A 23,313-nucleotide genomic window follows, 5' to 3' on the forward strand; every position below is an offset into this window, starting at 1 on the left:
ACTCGCAAAGTAAACATGACATTGTTTGCCTGTGGTTCTACTTTGATCTGTGTAGAGAATCACTTTCAAAACTTGGATCGATCCCTTGAGTGTAGTTCCTTGAATTCTGCTGCTGTTCGAGGATTCGGGTTATCGCAGGGGTAACATAAAACATCAAATCACTTTACACCTAAATATGCTGTTTAGTTCTGTGTTGTACTCGACTGTGCTAAAGAAGCATTTTTATTTTCAGAAGTCAACATGCCCAAAGTGGAACTTCTGTCTGCCCTGTGGATGAAAATACTGATCAAAGTTCACCATTTAACTCTCAAAAAAGACAAAAATACAGTAAGAGACAAATATACTTATAGGCATGATTATTTTAAATATAAACATGCCTTTAAAAGTCAAACTATGGGACACAGCTGGTTTGAAAACTTCCAATAATGTTACTTGTCTTAGCCTGGCCTAAGGTATTGACTTTTAAACATGTTTTTTGAACATTTTTATGCATTTACAGTCCAGTCGGTTCGTTTTTGTGCATTTCAAGTCACTTAACACTGACCTAGGAATCATTCAAGCACAAAAAAGGCCCCAAACTTAAGGGATAAACCAGTGTTGTACTGGCACATAACAAACAACCTAAGAATGAACCTATTTTAAATGGTATATTTAAAATAGACATATAGACACTTTGTTACTAGCAGCCTTACAAAGATACATATTTTTTCCTCCATGTCTTTAGTTGAATCTACAAAAAATGCTAAAGATAACAGAGTCTCACTGACATAAAATAGCACGTTCGCACCAACAATGTGATTCCCAAAGAGCATTTAGCCAAAGACCTGACATTCCCAGCATGGTGAATCCTATCTAAAAGTGGACAGAAACTATGAGCTGCTGTGGAAAATTCTTCTTTCCTGATATTTGCTATGTAATTAAAACACTCTTACGTAAATAGCGTGGGATAATGTTTTAAATTTAGCCATGATGGTGATTAGCATTGCAGAGGTCAAGAGATTTTGTGCTTGATGAGTAACTATTTTATGTCACCAGCACAAACCCGTTGCAGTGCAGGGCACTCCGTCATCTCCTCGTTACTCACTCTCACACACCCACAGTGTGTTAGCGCCTACATGTCAAATTTCAGATGTTGTTCAAAAGCTATTTTAAGAAGCAAGTTGCATTTTTATGTTGTTTGACTGCCTTAATCTGCTTGTAGTAGAAATTGTGAACGTAAAGTCTGCAGATGTTTGCATTAAATATTCATAAAACCTAAAGCCCTGTCAAATAATGTTGATTATACATCCTTCAAATTACTCAGCTTTTTGGCCAGTGTCACAAGCATCCTTAACTCCCCACTGATACATCTCCTTACTACAGTAGAAATAGATCCTTCTATTAAATTCAGTTCACTTATTTCTTATTTATATAATGCCAAATCACAACCATAGTTGCCTCAGGCTACGTCCACACTAATGCGTTTTCGTTTGAAACGCATACATTTGAAAACGGTGCTTTCGCATCACAGTGTGGACAGCGAAAACGGAGACTTTCTAAAACGATGACGCCTGTTACTCATATGATGCAGTCATGTGACCAATTAAACTAAGATAGCGGAGGGCATTATACAGCAGTTGTTTTGTTTGCTCTCAATTTTGACAGCCCTATTAAAGATTAATATCAGTCTGTACATGCTCCAGATAGCTTTTCTTCAAATTCTTTAACTCTCACTCACTTTTGCAACTTTGTAATTTTGTGTTACTCGCAGCAACAAGTCCACCTCATTGTTAGTCCATTTAAAAAACTTGGTGCTTTTCCTCGACCTTTTGCCGCGACGTTTCAAAGAGCCGGAAAGTAAATAAACGGCAGACAGAAATGAGGCAGGTCGAATCTTCTTGCGTTTCATGCATACGCAGTACTGGAACGTAAGCGTCTTCGGCCGTTTCAATGTGGACGCACAACTCTGTGAAAACGACTGAAAATGAAAAATTGTGGATGCGGAGTGTTTTCAGATGAAAACGCCGTTTTCAAATTTATCCGGGCTAGTGTGGACGTAGCCTCAGTGTACTGTCGGGTTAAGACCCTAAAAAACCCCCAGAACGATTAGCAAGTACTTGGCAACAGTGGGAGGGAAAAACTCCCTTTTAACAGGAAGAAACCTCCAGCAGAACCAGGCTTTAGGAGGGACAGCCATCTGCTGTGACCGATTGTGGGTGATTCTTTTTCTGACTGCTATATATTTGAAATTGCAGTGTAGTGGAAACGTTTTGTTTGTTATAAATCCCTGTTTGTACCTAGAGCAGGGCGATATAACCAAAAATATTTATCACGATATACATTTGAAAATTTGCGATAAGGATATAACTGACAATATAATTGACACTAGACAAAATACTTTACAACTCCACAACTTTATTAGTGCAAAAAACCCCATCAATGCATTTTCACTTAAACAAGCAGCTGTTTTTTATGTGCATTAAAGTTATATAAAAATTTAACAGTGCAAATGCAAATTCCTTGCTGACAGTTTAACCAAAAGGCATTTCCAGTGGAAATTGGCCGACATATCCTCAGCATAACCATGTATAATATCCACAAAACTTAAAAAGAGGTTATACACACACAATACGGTAATATTATGTTGAATCACAGTACGTATCACTCCGCGAGGCTCCTGCCTATGATAGCCGTAATGCTCCGACAATCCATCAAGCGGTGCGGCTTCGTAGCTTAGCAAAGTCGTACTAAAACATTTGAGAGATTTTCGAGTGCCGTGTACCACATAAAATGGTTTCGAGGTCAGTAAACACAACCAGAATTCATACATAAGGCACATGGGATTATAAGGGGCACTGTCGATTTTCAGAACAATCAAAGGATTGATTTTAAGTGCGCCGTATTTTCCAAAGAACACGGTAATAACGACGGCCCGCTAGCATGCGCTACCAAAAATAGTGCTTTGTTGTGTATCTGACGGACGAAAGCTAAACCAGTTCCACATCACTGAAGTTGCAGCATTTTTACAAACACATTCTGGTTCATCCGTTTCATTCAATGATTCGCTTTCACCCTTCTCATTCTGCGTCGCCGCCATGTGCGTATGTAAACATAGGCACTGCGCATGTGCGTTTTACCCATATTCTATCGCAATATTTCATTTTCATTGCCCAACATTATACTGGTATTACCGTGAACGGTATGATATGGCCCAGCCCTATTTGTACCTAATTATTAGCATGCATCCGATGCTAAATCAGTTGGTGCCAAAATGTAACATTTGTAGTTTAAAATATGGAGCTGACCATGGGAACACATCTAATCTGAAGAAACATCTGGTCTACTACAACATATGTCTGAAAGCTGCAAAGTCTACAGTATTTGAAGGACCTGCAGATAACTCCAGTGTGTCTGTTAAGAAGATGAACCCAGGAATGATAATGATGATGATGAAAAGCTGTTGTCAGAGAAAGAGCTTTTTGACACTGTGCTGCTGACGTTTTAACTTTTAGCATTTGTTTCGCTGCGCTGAAATGTCATATTAGCATGGTATACAGTAAACAAACACAAAACCTTAGTATGTAAACATAACCAACAATTGTCTCACATTACCATTTAAATACTGCAGTATGCAAGCACTGTGACAGTGACGTCAACATCACAGACAGTGCCAGGCAGTAACCAAGGCAGCTGTTGTTGTGTGTAAAGTACTGAAAAGGGTACTGCTGGGTGCCTGTACTGGTTGTGTTCACAGGTATTAAAGCCTGAAAAAATGAATCATCTCCTAACTTAACCAACCGATCGTTTTCAGTTTGGTCATTGATTCAGATTCTGTTCAGCATAAATAGTTCATGAGCAGGCTGAAGCCTACTTTATTTGGGTATATCATCATAGTGCTCTACAGTACATTGATCTAGTCAGTGTCATATAATGCAGGCTGGCTCCAAAAGCAAGTCACTTTCAATGGATTTCTTTGTTAAAATGTCCAACTTTACATCAGAAATAAATGTATTTACAGGATGGCACAAAAACACTTTTGGTCTCTATGGTTATTTTTCCCATTAGTGATAACCTTATGGAGGGTTGATGTATATATTGTTAATTATTCTTAAGATTTATAGTTCCTGTTGTTAAGGCGTGGCCCTTTGTAGCCACTGGGCCTCACACCTTTGCTATTTGTGTTGGTGACTTTTGGAGCATTTTGTTTTATGCAAATACCTGATCACTTGCACGGTTTCCCTTGTGACTCATATGAGAAAAGAGAGTAAACTCTCGAATTTCGAGGCATTAAGATAAGACTACAAATCTGTTTGTGGACTGGCTGAACACACAACAAAATTGCCCTTTCAGTTTCACTTGCTGTTGCCATTAAAAATATGTAAAAAGCAGGCCTGTAACTGAATGAGCACGCGTACCAGATTGCAGTGCTACTCTCCCTTGATTCTGTTATGCTCGGCTTTACAAGATTGAGGCACCGTCTGTTTTCTTGCACTGATACATGCTTGTTTTCTGGGCTCGTCTGGTCATGTTCTCACTGACTGCCACCACATTTCAAATGGAAACGAGATAATAAAGGGAAAAAAAGACACAGAGGCGTATGGAGGAGAGCATTGTGTGTGTTTGTGCGTGAATGAGTGACTCGACAGAACAGACATCAGAGTGCCGTTGTGAACTTGTGATTCTGTCTGTCTCATTGTGTACCCTTGGTACTGCAGTGGCTCTCCTTGAATTGTACTTTGACAAGGTCTCCTGTCTCTCTCACTCTCTCTCTCATTACATGAGCAGCTGCTGCCATGGTGACAGCAGCAATCAGGTATCCCCAGTCTGGGCCGACATTCTGCAGCAGACAATAAGCCCACACACACACACACACACACACACACACACACACACACACACACACACACACACACACGCACGCACACAGGATGTAATATCCTCCAGCAGTGATCCTGTATTATGCAGCAGATAGCTCTGCTCACTTCCCACTGTCATAACTTACTTTTACTGATCATTCAATGCTTTGTTTTGTTCTCTTCAGACCACATAAAAGCTCTGAAGCACATAAAAGGCAAGAATTCACAGAAATGAACATGTTCTTTCTGGGATGATCTGATTGCATCAACAGTGCTGTCTTCTTTATCTGTAAATGCATCATTATGGTAAGCAATAATGGAAATTTCCTCCATTTTTGCAATTAGATAATATATTAATGTCACTGAGAGCACAGCACACATGTCAGATACTGGTGATGTGCCGCTGAAATGTTTCTTTTTCATTAGTCCATATTTTAATTACTACTTATATGTCGAAAGAATGGCATAAATCCAAAGGCACTGATGTTAGAAAGCTTTAGACTTACTGTATCAGAATCAACACGTTGCCCACGCCTTTCATTCTGACAGTTTCTCTAAACATCATGTAACATAAATGGCCATGAAACACAGTGATTGGTCGGATGTGCCGAGGTTCAAAATAGGCCAAATGTAAGCTTTTCTCTTCTTCTTTTTTATTCTTTAGACAACTGTTTGGACACTTGTGTCTAGTTCTGACCTCGATGTGTATCTACCTATTGATAAAATGCTGTCTCACTTCAGAGGACCTGCACATCTTAATAGTCTAGAAAGCATCATGAGAAACAAATTATTCTACCTTTATTTCTTTTTCTTCCTGTTTTGATGGGTTGTGTGTTTTTGGATGGTGTGCTTACAGCACAAACTGTTTTGTTTGCGCAGCCTTAACCTTAAAATTGACTTTTCTCAACTTATTTTCAATGGCATTGGCCCTGTGACAGCTGGGAAAGGCTCCAGCCCATCATGCAACCCTGAACTGGATAAGTGGTTAATAAAATGGATGGACGGATTTACTGCCTGCAGCATGCAGGGGGGAAAAAATGGCTGCAGTGTGCACATGTATGCACATACTGTAGCAGAACAGCAGTAACCATTAGCACCAGATTGCTCAGGTTTAGATGCTGGAGCTCCACCTGAGCTCTTAGGATTTATCTGCAGAACAACCTCTCTGACCTCCAAGACCCCAGCCAGGCCTCTCAGCCAGGTTTCTCATGGCTTCTGCATCATAACATAGCCATGTTTTTGTGCTGCCTCGCCTTCCTGTAATACAGTTTTCAGAGAGAACAAGTGCACATAGGCTGTGCTTATTTACAACACAGTGTGCTCATAGCCACCCGCCATTTATCGAAGTGAATTGTTCTCAGGCTGACTGAGAATCCCTTGTAAACAATTATCCTTAATATCCTTAATATTTTTCCTTTAAAAATGTAATTTTTATTACAGGCATAAATATTTGATCAAGACTGGATCCTGATCAAAAGATCATATGTTCAGATATTATGATGACCTTCCCATTGACTCTTGAATTTTCTATAAAAATGTCATCTTTTACCAGATGGGCGACCACCCCATGGTTTCACATGGCTACTTAGCATAAGCTCCACTGATACACTACATAGCTGATTAGCTTAATATTATTAGCTATTGAACCTGTATTTTTAAAATATGTACATAATCACAAAACATGGGTAACATATCAGTCGTGTTGCTTCATTTCACTTACTGAAGAAAATACAAAGATAATAATAAATTTCCCCCTTCAAGCCAACTTTGCTAAAATCCTCCTCTCTGTGACATCATACAGATCCAAACAGAACCAAGAGACCGAGAGACGTGTCCTGTTGTTTTTGCTCTTACATTTTGCTTTTGAGTTTTACTCATTTTTGGTGATTTGAAGGCATCGAAACTACTTGGTTATATTTAAAAATAGATAAAAATGTGTAAATTGTAAAAATATTTTTAAAACAAGTTCAAATCAGTGAATGATTGATTCAACAAAGGTGATAACCTTCACAGGATTTGTTCCTTGAATGTGGGCACGCTATTATTATGAAAAGGCAGCTACAAAACTGCACATTGCTAACTCACGGTCTGTGCATTTGTGTGTGTGTGCATGGCCACTTCCAGTACGGGATTTTGTGAGGTACAGTGAATAGCAGGGTGACATGAGGCCCGGCTCAATTGTCTGGTTCTCAACAATGGATGCAAAAGGCCTTTCAGCCAGCACAACAGCAGCTTTAAATCATTCACAAGCAGACCGATTGAACCGGTGTGATTTAGGCCTAGGTAGCAGCTGATATGGGTGCTGGTTTGTGGGTGTGTGTTTGTGTGTAAGTGTGTTTCGTTGTTGCAATCACGTGCATTAATCAAATATCAGAATTTCTGCTTAAAGCTCTAAAGAAGGTCTGAATGGCGAGACACAGCAGCAATTTCAAAGGGAGATTCTCAGGAAGCACATGCTTTCATGCACGAATGCACAAAGTTTCAGAAGCACACACACACACACACACATCTTGTAATCAGCATTGTTAAAGGGCAATTTGTGAGGGACCGTCTGATGGTCACAAGACCAGAGACAGCACGTGGGATTCTTCACAGTGCCTGCTTTCACCGCATTCAGAAGCCTTGTGATCTCTCTACAGATTAAGCAGGGTGGGGTACCTTCAGCTTCCCCGGCACACACACACACACACACACACACACACACACACACACACACACACACACACCCAAAGAAGTGAAGTCACATATGAAACCATGTCACACGATTCACTGGTTATGGTTTCAAAGCTCTCGGGAAATGATTAGGTGCAGTTCACATTTTTTTGTGCATTTTTAAGGGTGTTTTTGTGTTTTTATTTCTAAAATGTGTGTGTATGTATCTTTGTGGGACACTCCTAGTAAACAGATTGCACTTTACACCTTCAACATACACTAGCTGTGCATATAAAGACATGATCAAGCTCGAGTCGTTACACAAGCCTCGCCGGACTTTCGCTGCAAGCAGGAGAGAAAAGCTTTGTAATTCAATCTGCCCCCTGCCATGTGATACCAAATATAATTGTGATCCTGAAGACGGTGCGTGTTTTCCTTCTTAGTGAACTAGGTCACGCCGAGACCAATCCGTATTTCAAGGAATAGCGTTTGTGCATTCAGTGTTTGTGTCTTTGAAGCTGTAGCTGGAAAAGAAAGAAGAAAAAAGAGTTTGCAAGATGCAGGCGAGTCCCTGGTGATGAGTTCATTTCCCAGTGCAGATTCTCCGAGCATTTCAAATCCAAAGTGTGTCACATCACTAAAAACTTGTGGCCCTGCAGGTACTTTTGTCCCTGTTACAGATACTCAGACTCCCTTCTGTATTCAAATAAAAAAAGTTCGGGGCCACAGCTGTACATGCTTCATGCTCGCAATGTGACAAAACTGAGTCAACAGAAGGTGAGGGGTGAACCAGAGACATTGTAATATTGCCTGTATGTTAATCAGAAGGAGGAGACGTGACAGTTAAAGATTCCTGAATGGGAGGCTGGAATTCTTCTGTTATGGAAAAAATGGTGGTGGAAGTGTAAACTCCTTCACGTGGGACAAAATCATCAAATCTTATAAGCTGTTCTGGTGACTAGTGCTTTAAAAGTATGTTCAAATCAATGTATCAAAGTCAAGTAGACTGATTTAAAAGATTCGAAAGATTCAAAAGAATCGTTTCGGTTAACTTAAAAGTTTTCTTTACCATATAAAAGAAGCGACGACCCTGCAGGTAAGCGTGTTAGCGACACTACGCTTATCTCTTTAAAAGATAAAAGAAGAAGAAGCGTGTGCATGTGTGTGTTCTTCACTATCTACTTCACAAATATCACTGAGGACGCAGAAGAGTAGAGTTTATGTGTCAGGCTGGGAGTTAGACCAGGCGGTGTGTCTGTGTATTTAGGGTGTAAATGGTCCTCATCCTTCTCCAAACAGGCACATTTTGAACAGTTACTGTGCTGGTTTTGGCGATGACACAAAGGTAAGAGAGAAACACAGAAGTGTTGTGAATCCTGCAGTTTTTGACCTTTTTAGAGATCTCAGAAATCATTTTGGACACCACGTCTTTTATTTTTATTGGACGTGCAAGTATGCCACTTTTTCTTTATCTTTAAACCCAGCGCCACAAATCCAGATTAAATAAATAAATACATGCAGCATGTGTTTTTAAAGAGGAAAGAGACCAAGTGAGCAAATAAAGTTACTGTTGCTCTGACAATATCCCACATTATGTGATTGGCTTTATGCCTGTGCGTTTGTGTCACGATGCTTGTGTGTGTGCATTTTCGGACTCTTTTAGCGAGCCAGGCCTGTGAAGCAGTGGACAAACTGTGCGTCCATTTGAGCTGTATATGCATGAGTATGTGTGTCGGAGCGTGCTCATTTTTCTGAAGAATGCTTGTGGGCATAGGCAGGGCCAGTAACGAGGGGAGATGGGAAAAGACGAGGGGGAGGGAGCAATGATGCAGCCGGTCTAAAAATAGCACCGCCTCCATGCCCCTTCTACCCCCGATGCTTCTCTTTGCTTATCCCCTTCACAATCCCACCATCTCCTCCTTTAGTTCTTCATCATGACAAAAAAAACAAAACAAACTGCAGGTAGATGAATGATGGGACTGAGGTGTTTGAGGTGCTACTGCCCTCCCCCATACATCCTTTAATCAGAAAGAGGAGTGCATGGCATGGGCCAGAATCCAGAGTGGCATAAAGTGGACCGAGGGAGGAGCGAGGAAACAGAAAGGTTGCGCATGCTTAGTAACAAACTGTTAGAGTTTGCCATCAAGACGCAGATTTAAATGCCAGCTTGAGTTTCCTCTCTGTGCTGGAGCTTTAAAATGGAAATAAGAGTTGGGCTTTTGTTGCTGTGTAGAACAAAATGAATGAGTGTTACTCTGTTTATCATAATATAGCCTGCTGAATCACTTTTATTAATGCTTATTAATACAAGTAATACAGCCAGGGAAGGTCAGTTTTAAGTGCATACTCTCCATTTATTCAGGTAGGTGAACATAGTGATTGCTCATAACCTCATCACCAGTCTGTCAAACTATAACACTGCGCTGTAGGTTAAAGAGACGGTGGCCATTATTCTGGGGATTCAGGCTTTTTGTCAGAGGTGGAGAACATTTTTTTTGATACAAGCTGCTGTTGAACAAAAAATAGAAATATGTGATGAAACCATGACAGATATTTTTAATAAACCCGGGTCATTGCCCCAGACTCTGTGTCAGTCTGCTGTGCTGTCGACTCAAATGCTTATTAAACATCGAAATACAATCCTGCACAATCTGTGAAGGAATAAAACCATTATTTAAAAACATAACTCATGAACATGTACATGGTCATATTCATGGACATGGATTAAATTGTTTTGTCTTTTGTTATGACTTGACTGAGACTGTTAACAGTGTTAATACCATCACAGTTCAGAGCCGCCTCACTGAGATGCAGAGGTGGCACAAGTATAGACATTTTGTCCTTAAGTAGAAGTACAGGTACCTGTGTCAAAAAATATTCTGGTACAAGTTGAAGTACCGATTCAACTTATTTACTCAAGTAAAAGTGAAAAAGTACGAGCTTGGTACTCTGTGGCTGGGCGTGGTCTGTGGTGCCGCTGCAGAGGAGGCGGACGCACCATCCTCAATCCCGCCTCGCCGGCTTAAAGTCTGCTCTGGGTCCTGCAGTATTGTTGTTGGTGATGTGTGTGGCGGCAGCTGTAGAGCTGTAGCCGTGTGTTGGTGACAGCAACTGTGAAAGTGTTAATAAAGTGATGCTGAAAAGCATGAGCCTGTGGTCGGGTCCGTCGTTAATACTCAAAGCAAGACAGTAAAAAGTAGCTTTTTGGAGGACGTTTCTAGCAGCTATTTTTGTGCAAAGCTAACTGGACCTTGTGCTATGTTGTGGTAATAATAAAATAATATTAGTAGATAGAAATACAAATTTTATTTCAGTCTAAATTTCATTTCTAATAAAGGTACTCTTGAATCATAAGAAGAACATGAGCAGAGAAAAAGAAGCAAAATAAAAAAATAGCTTTATTTCTGTTGCCTGCCTTGCAGAGGGTGACTTTGCCTCTAAACAGGAAAACACGTAGGGAAGGGGTTAAAGTGGGATTCAGCAGGTGGAGAACCCTAAAATCAGATGTAATGGCTCGACGGGAGGAAAAGAATCACAATTTCTACTGAGAGCTCCGGTAGATTTTCTTGACATACACGCTGTGATCAGCTGATCTGCTGCTCTTTGCAAATTTACAAAACTGATTTGAACGAGATGTCAGCAGATGTTTCACGAGTTGCCCTGGCAGATTTCCATCCTCTGACAGTATACTGCAGAGTACTTTCACACAACCTTTAAATAACACAGTTATTCTGCCTCAGATTGTTTTGCAACATGTTTCACAATATGAAAAAACATAATGTCACATTTAAAAACATGAGGACTTACATGTAAGCTTTAAATTTACAGTTTATCAAATACGACTGAGCATCCTTACCTCTAAATCTAACCTCTCTTCTTCCTCTCCTGTCCTGTCTGTCTTATCTTTCTACGTCTCTGAGTGAAGTTAGCGCTCTCTCTTTTCTCTCCCTCTGAAATAAGGCCGCTGGATCGTAAGCTAGCAGCACAGTGTGTGTGTTTGCATGTTGCATTTGAAATTACCTGCCATTTATAAAAGTTACTCCCTTTATGCTCGCTGGGTAATGGCTCTCACTGTGGTTTGCTGGAATCCCGAAGTCTTAGAAATGGCTTTGTAACCCTTTACAGACCGACAGATGTCACTGACTTTGTTTCTCAGCCTTTCCTTTAGAAAAAGCATGAGGCGCGATGTGTTGCTTTTTGAGATCTTATAGCCTGCTTCTCGTTGTCAGACAGGTTTATCTTTGGGTTATCTTTGTCTAATATTAACATTTGTTTGATTATCTGAAACAAAGTAAGTAAAGTAAGTCTGACAAATATGCAAACGACTTAGAGGTTCAGTTCTTTTAATCAGTGGGACACATTTTGAAAATATATTTAATGCAGTCGCTATAGGTTAAAGCTTCACCACCCACAGATAAAAAATGAAGTCATTGTAATTTGTTTTTAAGCTTTTGTCCTTCACATAATCTAATTGATTGTATCTAAAGAGAGAAGAAATGCCAGTCTGTCAAATTTAATAGAGTCAGATGGCACTTCAGAAAGCAAGAACTCAATGTCAGATGAAATCGGGGTTTCCCAAGTGTGGACCGGACAGTAGAGAGAAGCTGAAGGGCTCAAAAGCAGATAAAGAAGGAAAGAAAAAACTGTGCTGTAATCCCACCGTGACTGGCATCCCTGTCTCCTCCTGGCCTGGTAGCTAGCCTTCATGATCAGGGCTGTCAGAGGAAGTACACTTTGCTTTGTATTCACTCTTTGTATCGCTGTCATTTATCTCACACCCAGCGACACGACAGCTGGGTAAACTGTACACACCAACCCAAGGCTCAAGTCTAGCTTTTTATCTCTCTTTTTACTCTGGATCACATTTAGAGATACCCTCTGAATCCATCACTCACCACAGCAAAGACCACACACAGACAAACATAAACACACTCTGCCTCTTCTCCAGACAGAAAAAGCTCCTGGGAGGTATGGTCTGAGGGTTTGTCAGCTGGATGGAGTTGTCTGATCTGCTGTTAGCGACTAAACGTAGCATGCTACACAGTTTGTACTGCATTTGTTGCCCTGCGAATATTGTTTTGGTGATACTGCACTGAAGTGGAGCAAGGAGAAGAGGAGAGGGGGATTTGATGATATCTTATTAACCTGCTCCCTGTTATTGACTCCATTTTGTATCCCTTTGTGTGTGCGCTCCTTGAGGCAAAGCGAGACAGACGCAGAGAGGAAAATAAGGGAAAAGACAAAGGAGAGAGAGCTCAGATGCTATCACAGTAACCTTGTCCTTTCACTGGCTCCATTTTACCACTGTCAGGGTCCCTGCCTCGACCTTAACTGACTACTGCAGGAAGGATAAATCCTCTGTTCAGCTTTACAGAAGATCAGTATTACAGTGCCAGTAGCAAATACCTCCAAAATGACATTGAAATGTAGATGCAGTGCAGGAGCAATGAATGCTATTGTTTTGGGTTAACATTATAAGCATGTGCAGGCATGCCGTACAAGATTATGTACAGGAACTAGCGGATGAAAGAAAATGGATGGATGGATCTCCCAAACTGCAGCTCTTGCATGATGTTCCTGGTCTGCAGTGCTCAGTATTTATCAAAAATGGTGTAAGGAGGAACAGTGGTGAACCATCAACAAGGTCATGGGCAGCCAAGGCTCATTGATTCACGTGGAGAGCGAAGGCTGACCCGTGTGGTCCAATCCATCAACGAGCTACTGTAGCTCAATAGTTTGTGTCCTCCTCTCATTACATCTTCAAAAGTGTCCAGTTTGCTGCCAATCACAAAATCCATCATTTTGCTGCACACAGTGAAGGATCGCAGCTTCCTCAGTGTTGGTCTTCACATTTAACCCATTACTTGTACCTCAGTATTTCTGTAGTTGACACGCTCTGGTGATCTACTGAAAGTCTAAGGTGTACAAGTTGAACAAAAATGGAGACAGCACAGTCTCCTGTGGAGCTACTGTACTGTGCATCACCAACCCAGACAGGACAGAGCCCATTCTCATATACTGTGCAGCATCTCATGATTTACCGCAAGGGTTTTCTTTTATTTCCTGTAGTTTCATTTTCAGTAGCAGCGGCTCAGTTGTGTTTAATGCATTTTAGAAGTGAAAGAAGGTGATTCTCACCATGCAGCCATTATTACAAGCATAATGTCACCTGTATGTTCATTAAGTGGAACAACCAGAAAGTTTGCTTGTGTGTGTTGCTGTTGTGTTAAATTGCAGTAAAGAAATGCAGCAAAATGCCAACTTCTCAGAAAAAAAGAGGCATGTGAGCAAAACTGTTTGAAGAAGACATGAGAAATGTTTAATAAATGACTATTGCAGGATTTTCATGACAGTATGAGCTGAAAACACCAAGCTAAAGCTGTTTTTTCATTACCCAGTCAGTCTAAATATACCACCCTACTGCAGCAAGTAGGAGTTTTATGGCCTGGAAATGGCTTTTATGAAACACTCAGAAAACATGCAAACATAGAAGACAGCACTGGAGCACAAATGTAAACCCGAGCAGGAAAGTCAGATTGATGGTTCTCTTACTATTTACACTCAATCAACAGCATGGAATTATTATAAGGATTGCCACAATCTTGGTAAAGATAAACAATGACATACGAATGGTTGGTTGTGTCTGTAAAGGACTAGTGACACTACACAGGGTGTACTACACTTCTCACCTAGGGCTATCTGGGATAGGCTCCAGCCTTTGGCAATGCTGTGTGGACAAGAAGTTAAGAAAAGCCATGCATAATAGTGACACCTGTTTGTGAAGGTCCTAGAAAAGTTTGACGTGTACGAAATGTGACACCATTTGAATACTCAACTTTCAACTTTTGAGCAACCAGGTGGAGGCAAATGTGACGACACTCATTCCAAATGCTCAAACTATGGAAAAATTGACTTCTGAATTCAGTAGCAAACCTTCAAGCTGCTTTACATATAGAAGCACTTCACAGAGCTACTATGGTACAAACTCAGTTCAGATGTTCTAAAGGTGCTGACAAATTCTGTCTTGTAAACTCTACTACAGTCCTTAAAGTCATATCTGTTCACGCATTTTCATCCCTTCTTCTCTCCTTTTCAGCTCTTCTCCATTGTGATCTTTGGCTGCATCGCCAATGAAGGCTACATCAACCAGGCCAAAGAAGAGGAGGAGTACTGCATCTTCAACCGCAACCAAAACGCCTGCAATTATGGGGTGTTTATGGGCTCCATGGCATTTCTTTGCTGTGTGGGCTTCCTGGCTCTGGACATCTATTTCCCTCAGATCAGCAGCGTCAAAGACCGCAAGAAAGCTGTGCTGGCTGATATTGGGTTATCAGGTAAACCCATTGTCTTTTCATACCGTATTTGTTTACAATACTTTGTTGTTGTGAAGTATTTTGTTTGAGTTTGGATTTTTACCTTCAAATGTGCTAAAGCCTCAGTTACACAGACTTAGAGACCGGTTTGGAGACCATGTACAATCACCAACCGGTTGGTGAGCGGTTGCTGTCTGTCGCCGGGTGATACCGGCCGCACAGATGGTGCTGCACCAAAAAACTTGTGATTGATTGGTCGGTAGCAGATTGCTGACTACTCATAAAAATCCTGCCTTACTTCTACGAGTCAAAAGGTACAAGTGAGCGTTCTACATCTCCAGTTTGCGCCACACTTTTTTCAGTTTCACAGTTTTTCTTGGGGAGTAGTTGGCAAGTGTTTGCAAACAAGACATCATCTTCCATCTACAATACAGTGACTGTGGGAATCTGCTAGCAACCAAAGCAATCACAAGGGTATTTGCACCGTACACCTCTTTGCGACCAGTTTCACATAGAAAGTGTCAGCAACCACTTGCTAACTGTTCAGGGGCTACACTTTTCTTCCAAGCAACAGGTGGTTGCCGATCAGTCTCTGGGTCTGTTTGTCTGGAGCTCAACAAAGACTCCTACAAACAGCTTTCATAAATACCTAAATTCACTTCCCATGGATGCTCAAACCCAAATAGGCCCAAATTATCCCAGCTGCTCAAAATATACTACCTAACGAAAACCTGTCAGCAATTTTTGTAATGTATAAAAATGCCATGCAGTTAGGTTATTACAACAAAGGGGAGATCTGTGACAGGGATAATAAGTAGACAAGTACTCATCTGACACTAACAAGTCTCTGAGACGTTGTGCGTTGGCGTCCCTGACAGTGGTTTCCACTACTTCTCCACTGCACTGCTACTGGAATGAACTCAAATATAATGACAGGACAGTGAAGTGTCGGATCGGTTAATGAGGTAGTTCCTGTCACAGACAGAATTCTCCCTCCCTGTTTTCGTCACCTACACTCTCTGACTCTCTGATTTCTCTGTTGTAATATGAGATGGTTTCCACACTGAAGAAATAAGGGAACCTGATCATCCCTGGGTATTTCTGATTAGGCTTTATACATTGCCTCCACACTCCAGCTCTTTTAATTTCTCTCTCCTCTTCCAGTTCCCCCCCAGCCAGCAGGAAAGAATCATATCTGATTTTATGAGTAAATCCTGCTGTCTGACTGCTCATCTTGCATACCACAGGGCTCATTTTGGGCCCATTGCTGTTCTCAGTTGATTGCCTCCACCTTTTCATTCTTATGCTGACTTAATTACCCACTTTAGTCATCCAGCTGTGGTACCTGAGCTTTGTTTTTCTGCACTATGTTTTCGACAATTTGAGAAATATCTCTTTCTTTATGAGAGTTTTCAGTAAAACTGTTCTTGTTTTGTTAAACAAATGGCAGCAGGAACTTAGCCTAGCTGAGATAAGAGTTGAAACAGGTGGGAACGTTTAGTTTGGCTTAATTACAGTTATACAACATATTCATCAACCAGTACCTTATAGGTGAAGGTGGTGATTGGCTGAGTTTTTTATAGGACGGCTACCTATTCTCCCCTGCTGTTAGTGCATATTCTGAACTAAACAGCCGTATTTCTATATTTGCCATACAGACATAATCTAATCAAGTAAGTATTCAGTTGTAAACACTGTAATTTGCTCATATCGAGTTGCAACATGAGTTCCATTCTGTTATTTTGGAGTTAAGCAAGAGGAATTTCTTCTGTCTTGTAGTTGTTCAGTTAGTAATTTTACTCCGAATCTCTGTTTTTTTTTTTTATTCCAGCATTCTGGTCCTTCATGTGGTTTGTGGGTTTCTGTTTCTTGGCCAACCAGTGGCAGGTATCTGAGGGCAACCAATTTAAGGAGAGAGGGGACGCTGCCCGAGCGGCCATCACCTTCTCCTTCTTCTCCATCTTCACTTGGGTAAGGAGCTCACTGGCCTGATACGGTGTTGTAACCAAAGACGGGACTGACAACCTAAAACTTTGAATCTTATTTGGCTTTTATCCTCAGCTTGCTTATATAGCCAGTGAGCTATATAAATGTGTCTCCCTTCATCTTTTTTTTAGTACTGCTCACTGTTTCTGACATGTGAACTCATGAGTGTATAAATATTGTTCCAACAGGGGGCCCAGGCTCTCCTCTCTATGGAGAAGTTAAAGAATGTGTCATTTGAAGAGGAATACACCAAGCTGTTCCCTCCTCAGCCTCCTCAGTCTTTTGTTTGACTTTGTCTTCTCTCTCTGTCGCCTTAACCATGTGCAGCAGGTCCTACATGCTCCTCTTTCTGTACTGAGACTGCACTTGATTTGGGCGCCCTCTTACAGCAAATACTGCTGTTGCTGACACAGAGACATAAAAGCACACTTGCTAATCCAAACACCTCCAAACACCCACATTAACAAGCAGGCTGACCTTATCATTCATCAGTGCAAGACACGCAACAGCTAAATTTAAACATGTGCAGCTCTAAATATCTCAGGTGTGAAATCAGAGCTTTTTCTGTTGGAATTTCACGAAAGACTCGTTTTATTTATGAAGAAAAGCTTCACTAAATTAATTTTTTAAGTTTGTTGTTGAAACAGATGTGTGAACAGTGTGACAATCAGAGTATCTGCAACACCAAACCTGGACCCCTGAACAAGTGCTGTCTCAGTTTCTAGGACTGGACACCATTTTTTTATAAAGTTATTAATTGCTTACCCCCCCCAAATTTTCAGTTCCTCACTTAAAGGAACAATTTCATATATAATCTAGGGCACATTGCAGTGTTGAGATGGTTATTTTCAGATATATTATTACACAGATATGTTGCACTCAAAATCCTCAATTGAAATCAATGGGAGAATTCGACGGCCCTCAGATGTTGGTGGAAGTATAACTTACAGGAGATGTTTTAAGCCTTTTCTGTTGTGTAAGATCTGATTGCTGACTCTACACACGCAGTTTTTATGTCCTGCTGACAACTGAAATGAAAGCTAATTTAGCTAATGCTTAGTAACACCAAACAAGTATCCAAACTTGTTTCAAGATGACCGACTTTGTTTATGTGCTGGACAGTTTCTCCAGCAGGACTTCAGGCTCAATCAATCAAGCAGAGAAATGTTAAAGAGCTTTCTGTTGGACGATGTTAAGTTCAGATGGAGTTAGATAAGTGTTTCGCCTCGTTTACAGTGAGAACACAAGCTAAGCTGAGTCGTCCTGCTACAGACTCCAGCTTCATATTTAACACATTTTATAGGGGTGTCAGTTTCCTCTGTGTTTGCACTTACAGGCTCCCTCTTTCACTTTATTAAATTTAAAAGGTAGAAGTGTGTTAGAGCTTTAATTTTAGTCATTTAACATTTAATATTCATTGGCTTTTATGGCTAAGTTTTATTATGCAGGTGCTAATAAAATGTTCTATATTCATATTAACAAAAAAGTCTGAAATATTCAGGGTTCAGTCCATGTAACTCAGACTACAATGAGTGCAAATTTCCTCTAAGTATATGCTGTGGAACGTTTTCTTTTGGACAGTTAGCTGGCCTAATGCGCTGTCATGTACGACTTATAGAATCAAAAAGGTCAAAAAGTACTGCAGCTATTCAAGTGTCTGCAACATCTGAGCAGTCACTAATAAAGAAAATCTCCTCATGTAACTTAAATCATTTTAACTTTCTCTGTGTTGCTCTGTTTTACCTCTGGCTTGTCCCACGATTTCCTTCCTGAATTATCAACACAAGGGGAACTCGTGCTCTTCTTCTAGAGCTACACAATGTACGAGCTGCGTTTTTTGTGCTGCTGCCTGAGGAAGCAACTCACTGTGACTGATTCACTAAAGCTGTCTAATAATGTTGTCAAGCTTTCCAGCCAACTAACCACTGTGTCCTCCTGTCTCTTGTTGTCTGACCCCTCTCTTCCTCTCACTAACATCGCCGCGTCTCTGCTTCATCATCTGTCTTCAATCGCCTCCCATTCACCTCCTCGTCCTTTTCCATTTACGATCCTCATCGCCAAGGCGGGCCAGTCTTTCCTGGCCTTCCAGAGATACAAGCTAGGGGCCGACTCGGCCCTCTTCTCCCAGGACTACACAGACCCCAGCCAGGATGCAGCCGGAGCCCCCTACACCTCATTCGGTGGGGATGACCTGGAGAGCCCGGGAGGAGGAGGAGGCCAGACCAACAGTGACGGGGCCTTCGATGGATCCGGAGGCTACCAGCGTCAAGAATACTGAAATGTTAGGGAGAGTTTCATGTATGCTGATGAAGTTGTCCAAAGTTTCTACTTCAAAATAATATTTGTGCTGTTTTGTGTTACACAAGAAACACTGAATCCATTACTTAGTGTATTGGGCAGATCTTTGATCACATCCTAGATCCAACAACCTCAAGTTTTGAGTTGCAAATTTATTGCTACAATTTACTGTTTTTATTGTTACGTGCAGGGGTTAAAGTGGGATCTGGCAGGTGAGGAAACCTGAAGATCGGGTGTAGCAGTGCAGCATGGGGAGAAAAGACTTACTTTGAGATAATTCACATAAAATCCTTGTTTGGTTTTTGAGTTACAGCAGATTTTTCTTTGTGTACATGCTGTGACTCGATATTCACTGTTATTCACAAGATGTAAGCAGTTGCATGTACGGCTGATTTCACCTAGACAGTAAAAAGTTAGTATATAAAGATCGGATTCTATGAGTACGTGTGTTCCACACCATCACCTTAAATGTAAATTGATGTCTGCTACCCCTGATGTAAGCTAACATGAACACCACAGCCTATAACAGTCTAACATATTGCATCAATGTAAGCTCTATCACAGTACTGCAAACTAACTACACTAACCTGCAGTCTTTGACTATCTAAGATGAGTATACTTCAATTAGTTTCACAACACGTGTAGATTTTAAAACTCTGAAACCAATTCTATTACAGCTTTAAATTTCATCTCTGAGATGTCCCACAAGAACTTTTTCTCCTCTCTGTGGGAAGTACACTAAGTTGCTCCATTTATTCTCCTCGTCTTTAGTGCGAGGAAGATGCGGAAGTACCGCGACCACAACTTTACATCTGCACCATGAACACATCACAGGAATGAGAAGGAAAAGGGGACGTGTTGAATTTGTATAAGCTCCGTGGTGTGTTGTTATTTTCTTATTACTGAGCAAGTATCTCCAGGCCATCACTGGAAGTAACACCAGGCTGAAGCATGAGAAAAATGAACCCATTCCACAATCATTTATTATTTATTAACTCAAGGTACCAGAAAATTGTTAAGACCCACTTTAACCCCTGGTTACGTGCACAAAATAATGTGCCTGGGACAATAAATAATGTAAAGAAAACATTATTAAAGGTCAGTACAACAAAAAGAGTCTACTTTTAAAAAGAACAGGGAGAGTTTATGACATTTTACATTTAAGACTCACACCAACGATCAGCTCAGTTGACTTTTCGAGCTTAACAACAGCTTCTGATTTTTATCCAATGTGACAAACACTAGTAATCAGAAGAAGTTAATGTCATCAATTCTGGCAGGTTTCTATCTCTTTTTGTCAAATAAAAAAAAAAACCACACACACAAAGAAATCTTGAGCATCCTCCAGATTTTGGATTTATAGGTAACAGGTGGTGATCTCAGGAAGGTGCAGTTAGGCAGACAAACATCAGTGGGCTCACTTCATCCTTGGGAAGGAGCTACAGGATGCAAACAGACACCGGGTGCAGGGGGTGGATTAGAAACTATCGGCAGGTCACCCTGTAGCTGATCAATGCTTGTGACCACACTGCCTTCAACTTATGAGGTCTTCAGTCAGTCAGCAAAATAAGTGCGATATAGCTAAAGCGCTCCCCAAACACAGACACACGCACAGGTTCACAGCCTATCGATGCTGCGAACACAAGTTTTTGCTGACAGAACTCGTCGATGGGCCATTACAGGATATCAGCATAGATAAAAAAGCAGCAGTGGCTTATCAGGCAACTAATCCCCTCCACTGTATAATGAGAGTGTGTTTGTCTGCGTGCGTATTGAAATTTGTCCTTTTTTTCTTATTTCCTTGAAACGCCGATGTTTTTATGTTTCCCTGTAAAGCTTTTTCTTTCCTCGATTGTTGCCTTAGTGCTGACTGCCAAGCAGAATCCATCACGCAGGAACACAAGCCTCCACAACTCACTGATGCTCTCTTTAAGTCTTAATGTACAGCAAAATGAATTTGGTCTTGTTTTTGTCCTTGAGCACGTCAAACTACTGAACAAAAGCAAGCGTTTGTCATCAGTATAGCGCCTTCCTTATCAACAGGTTTGCGAGAAACTTGTGTTTTCCGCTCGTTATCAACAAAACTGCAGGCATCCTCAATATTTATGAACATGCATCGCTCCATTTTTTGTGCTCCATTTTTCTCCAGTATATCTGTCTGTATAAACATATGTAAATCTATAATTGAGTATATAACGGTGTTTGAAAAAGATTCTGCTTTATTTTAGGGCATTAAGCTAGTTCTGTATTTAAAAAAAGACAAAAGAAAGAAAGCTCTATGGTCTGTTGAGTGTTATTGTGATAAGATATATGGTGAGGTTATCCATGCCTCATCCTTTATGTTGCTCTTGAGGTAAGGAGAAGTTTTTATTTTTGGGATAACAATATTAAATATTAAAATATACATATATATATATATATATGGCTACGAAAAATGTGACCAAATTATCAAAGTATATATGCACATATATACTTTATGCTGTACATCCGTGTAGACGTAGAAATGTGTGATGTTCCTCTGTGAAATGAAGCAAAGTAAGACTAAAGAAAAACAATTGTGTACAAATGTTTTTGATGTGGTTTTAACCAATAAAAATAAAGAAAATACAAAAGAAATGCAAAATGAGAATCTCTGGTGTTGGATCTTTGGATTACAGTACTGTGCAAAATTCATGAGCCACCCCTCAGAATTAAAATACATTGGCAGTGTGTGTGTGGTTGTTATTGTGCTGAAAAATAAATCCGTTCCCAATCAGACGCTTTCCCGATGCTATCGCATGCTGGCTCAAGCTCTAATAGTACTTTTCTGAGTTCATCATTTTAGCAATTTTGACAAGATCCCCACACCTCTGGTTGAAATGCTCCCCCCCCAAAAAGGACAGAGCGTCCACAGGGTTTTACAGGTGGCTGTAGACACTCACTGTGATACCTGTTGTCACTGATTTTCAGTCCAATCGTTTTTTCTTTTCCCTTCCTTAAAAATGGCTTCTTGTCAGCCGCTTGTTCACTGAAACAGTTTCTGATGAGGCTTCGTTGAACAGCAGATGCTATTCATCTCGTGTAGATAGTTTTTAGGCCTGCCACTTCACATCTTGTCCTCCTCTTATCCAATGTCCTCACATTTTCTAAGGACACACTAAACACATTGCTGGGATATGCAAGCAACAGGTCTTTGCAAATTATTTTACACATGTTTTATTTCTATCATTCATAGGCTAAGTGGCTTAACAATGACACAAAACAAAAACATTCCTGTGAAAATAGTCGTGCACAACGACTGGACTGAAAATGAGTTAAAAAAAAAAATCACTCCGTGTCAAAAGTAACACTTTGAAAGACCGTCAGAAAGCCTGGAGAACTATTGCTGAAGATCACTTGATGTGGGGGTGGCTCAAGATTTAACTTCTAAATGTTGTATATCTCTTAGAACTTTATAGAAAATGCTGAAACAACATCAACTTTTCGCCTGGGGTGAGCATACTTATGCAGGAAACGTTTATCCATTTATTTTTCAAAGCTGTAAATGGTCACAAGCAGGCTGGTTAGTCCACTATTTATAAGACACAGCTCCCCCTGCTGGCAGGAGTTTTACCCGCGAGTTCAACTGCAAGACAGCTTTTAATTTAGTGCAGTTATTCAGCTTTTTTAAAAAACTTGTTCTTTCGTTTGTTTTAGTTCGCACTGTTAATGCAATTTTAAAATAGTTTAATCGACGAGTAAAGCTGCTAAGCGCATGTGTGGCTAATTTTATAAAATAGAAAAATAGATAGTCTAAGCACAAAATACTAAATTAAGAATGTGTGCTACTTGTTGTAAAGGCGACTGAATATAAACACAATAAACATAAAAAGTGTAAAGCAAAAAGTGTAGAAGAGGTAGTTTATGGTAAACACATGGTGGCGGTATTGTCAAAGAAACCCGGTTGAGCAACAAAGCAGAAGTCGGAAGTTTTTCTTCCTTTCTTTTTTGTGGTTTTATTATTTATTTAAACATTTTTTCCCCAGTTTATTATTATTTACTTATCTTTTCCAGTTTATAAATGAAACAAATCAAGATGTATTATGGAAATACGAAACACGCTTGGAAAGAGATAAAACAACAAAAACAACAACAACAAAAACGAGTTTGACGTTGTATGCTGCCTTCAAATACTATCAGAATTGCTGATGCAATTTAGCATACGAGTGTAAATCTTGACGTCTCCGATATCCTTCAAAGCACGCAGCCCC

General features: G+C 40.4%; 1 protein-coding gene across 2 annotated transcripts in view; it reads left to right on the forward strand.

The window, feature by feature from the left end:
• syngr1b (synaptogyrin 1b) overlaps positions 1–20,398 on the forward strand; it is a 28,439-nt gene extending 8,041 nt beyond the window's left edge. The window contains exons 2-4 of one of the 2 annotated variants that reach the window (XM_005464861.4): positions 14,584–14,821; positions 16,632–16,771; positions 16,975–18,842. In XM_005464861.4, coding sequence (XP_005464918.1) covers positions 14,584–14,821; positions 16,632–16,771; positions 16,975–17,076 — 480 coding nt within the window. In that variant the 3' untranslated portion in view covers positions 17,077–18,842. The other variant, XM_005464860.4, reaches the window with a different exon arrangement.
• Positions 20,399–23,313: the final 2,915 nt, after the last annotated feature.

The sequence above is a fragment of the Oreochromis niloticus genome, linkage group LG6 (assembly GCF_001858045.2).
Source record: "Oreochromis niloticus isolate F11D_XX linkage group LG6, O_niloticus_UMD_NMBU, whole genome shotgun sequence".
NCBI lineage: Eukaryota > Metazoa > Chordata > Actinopteri > Cichliformes > Cichlidae > Oreochromis > Oreochromis niloticus.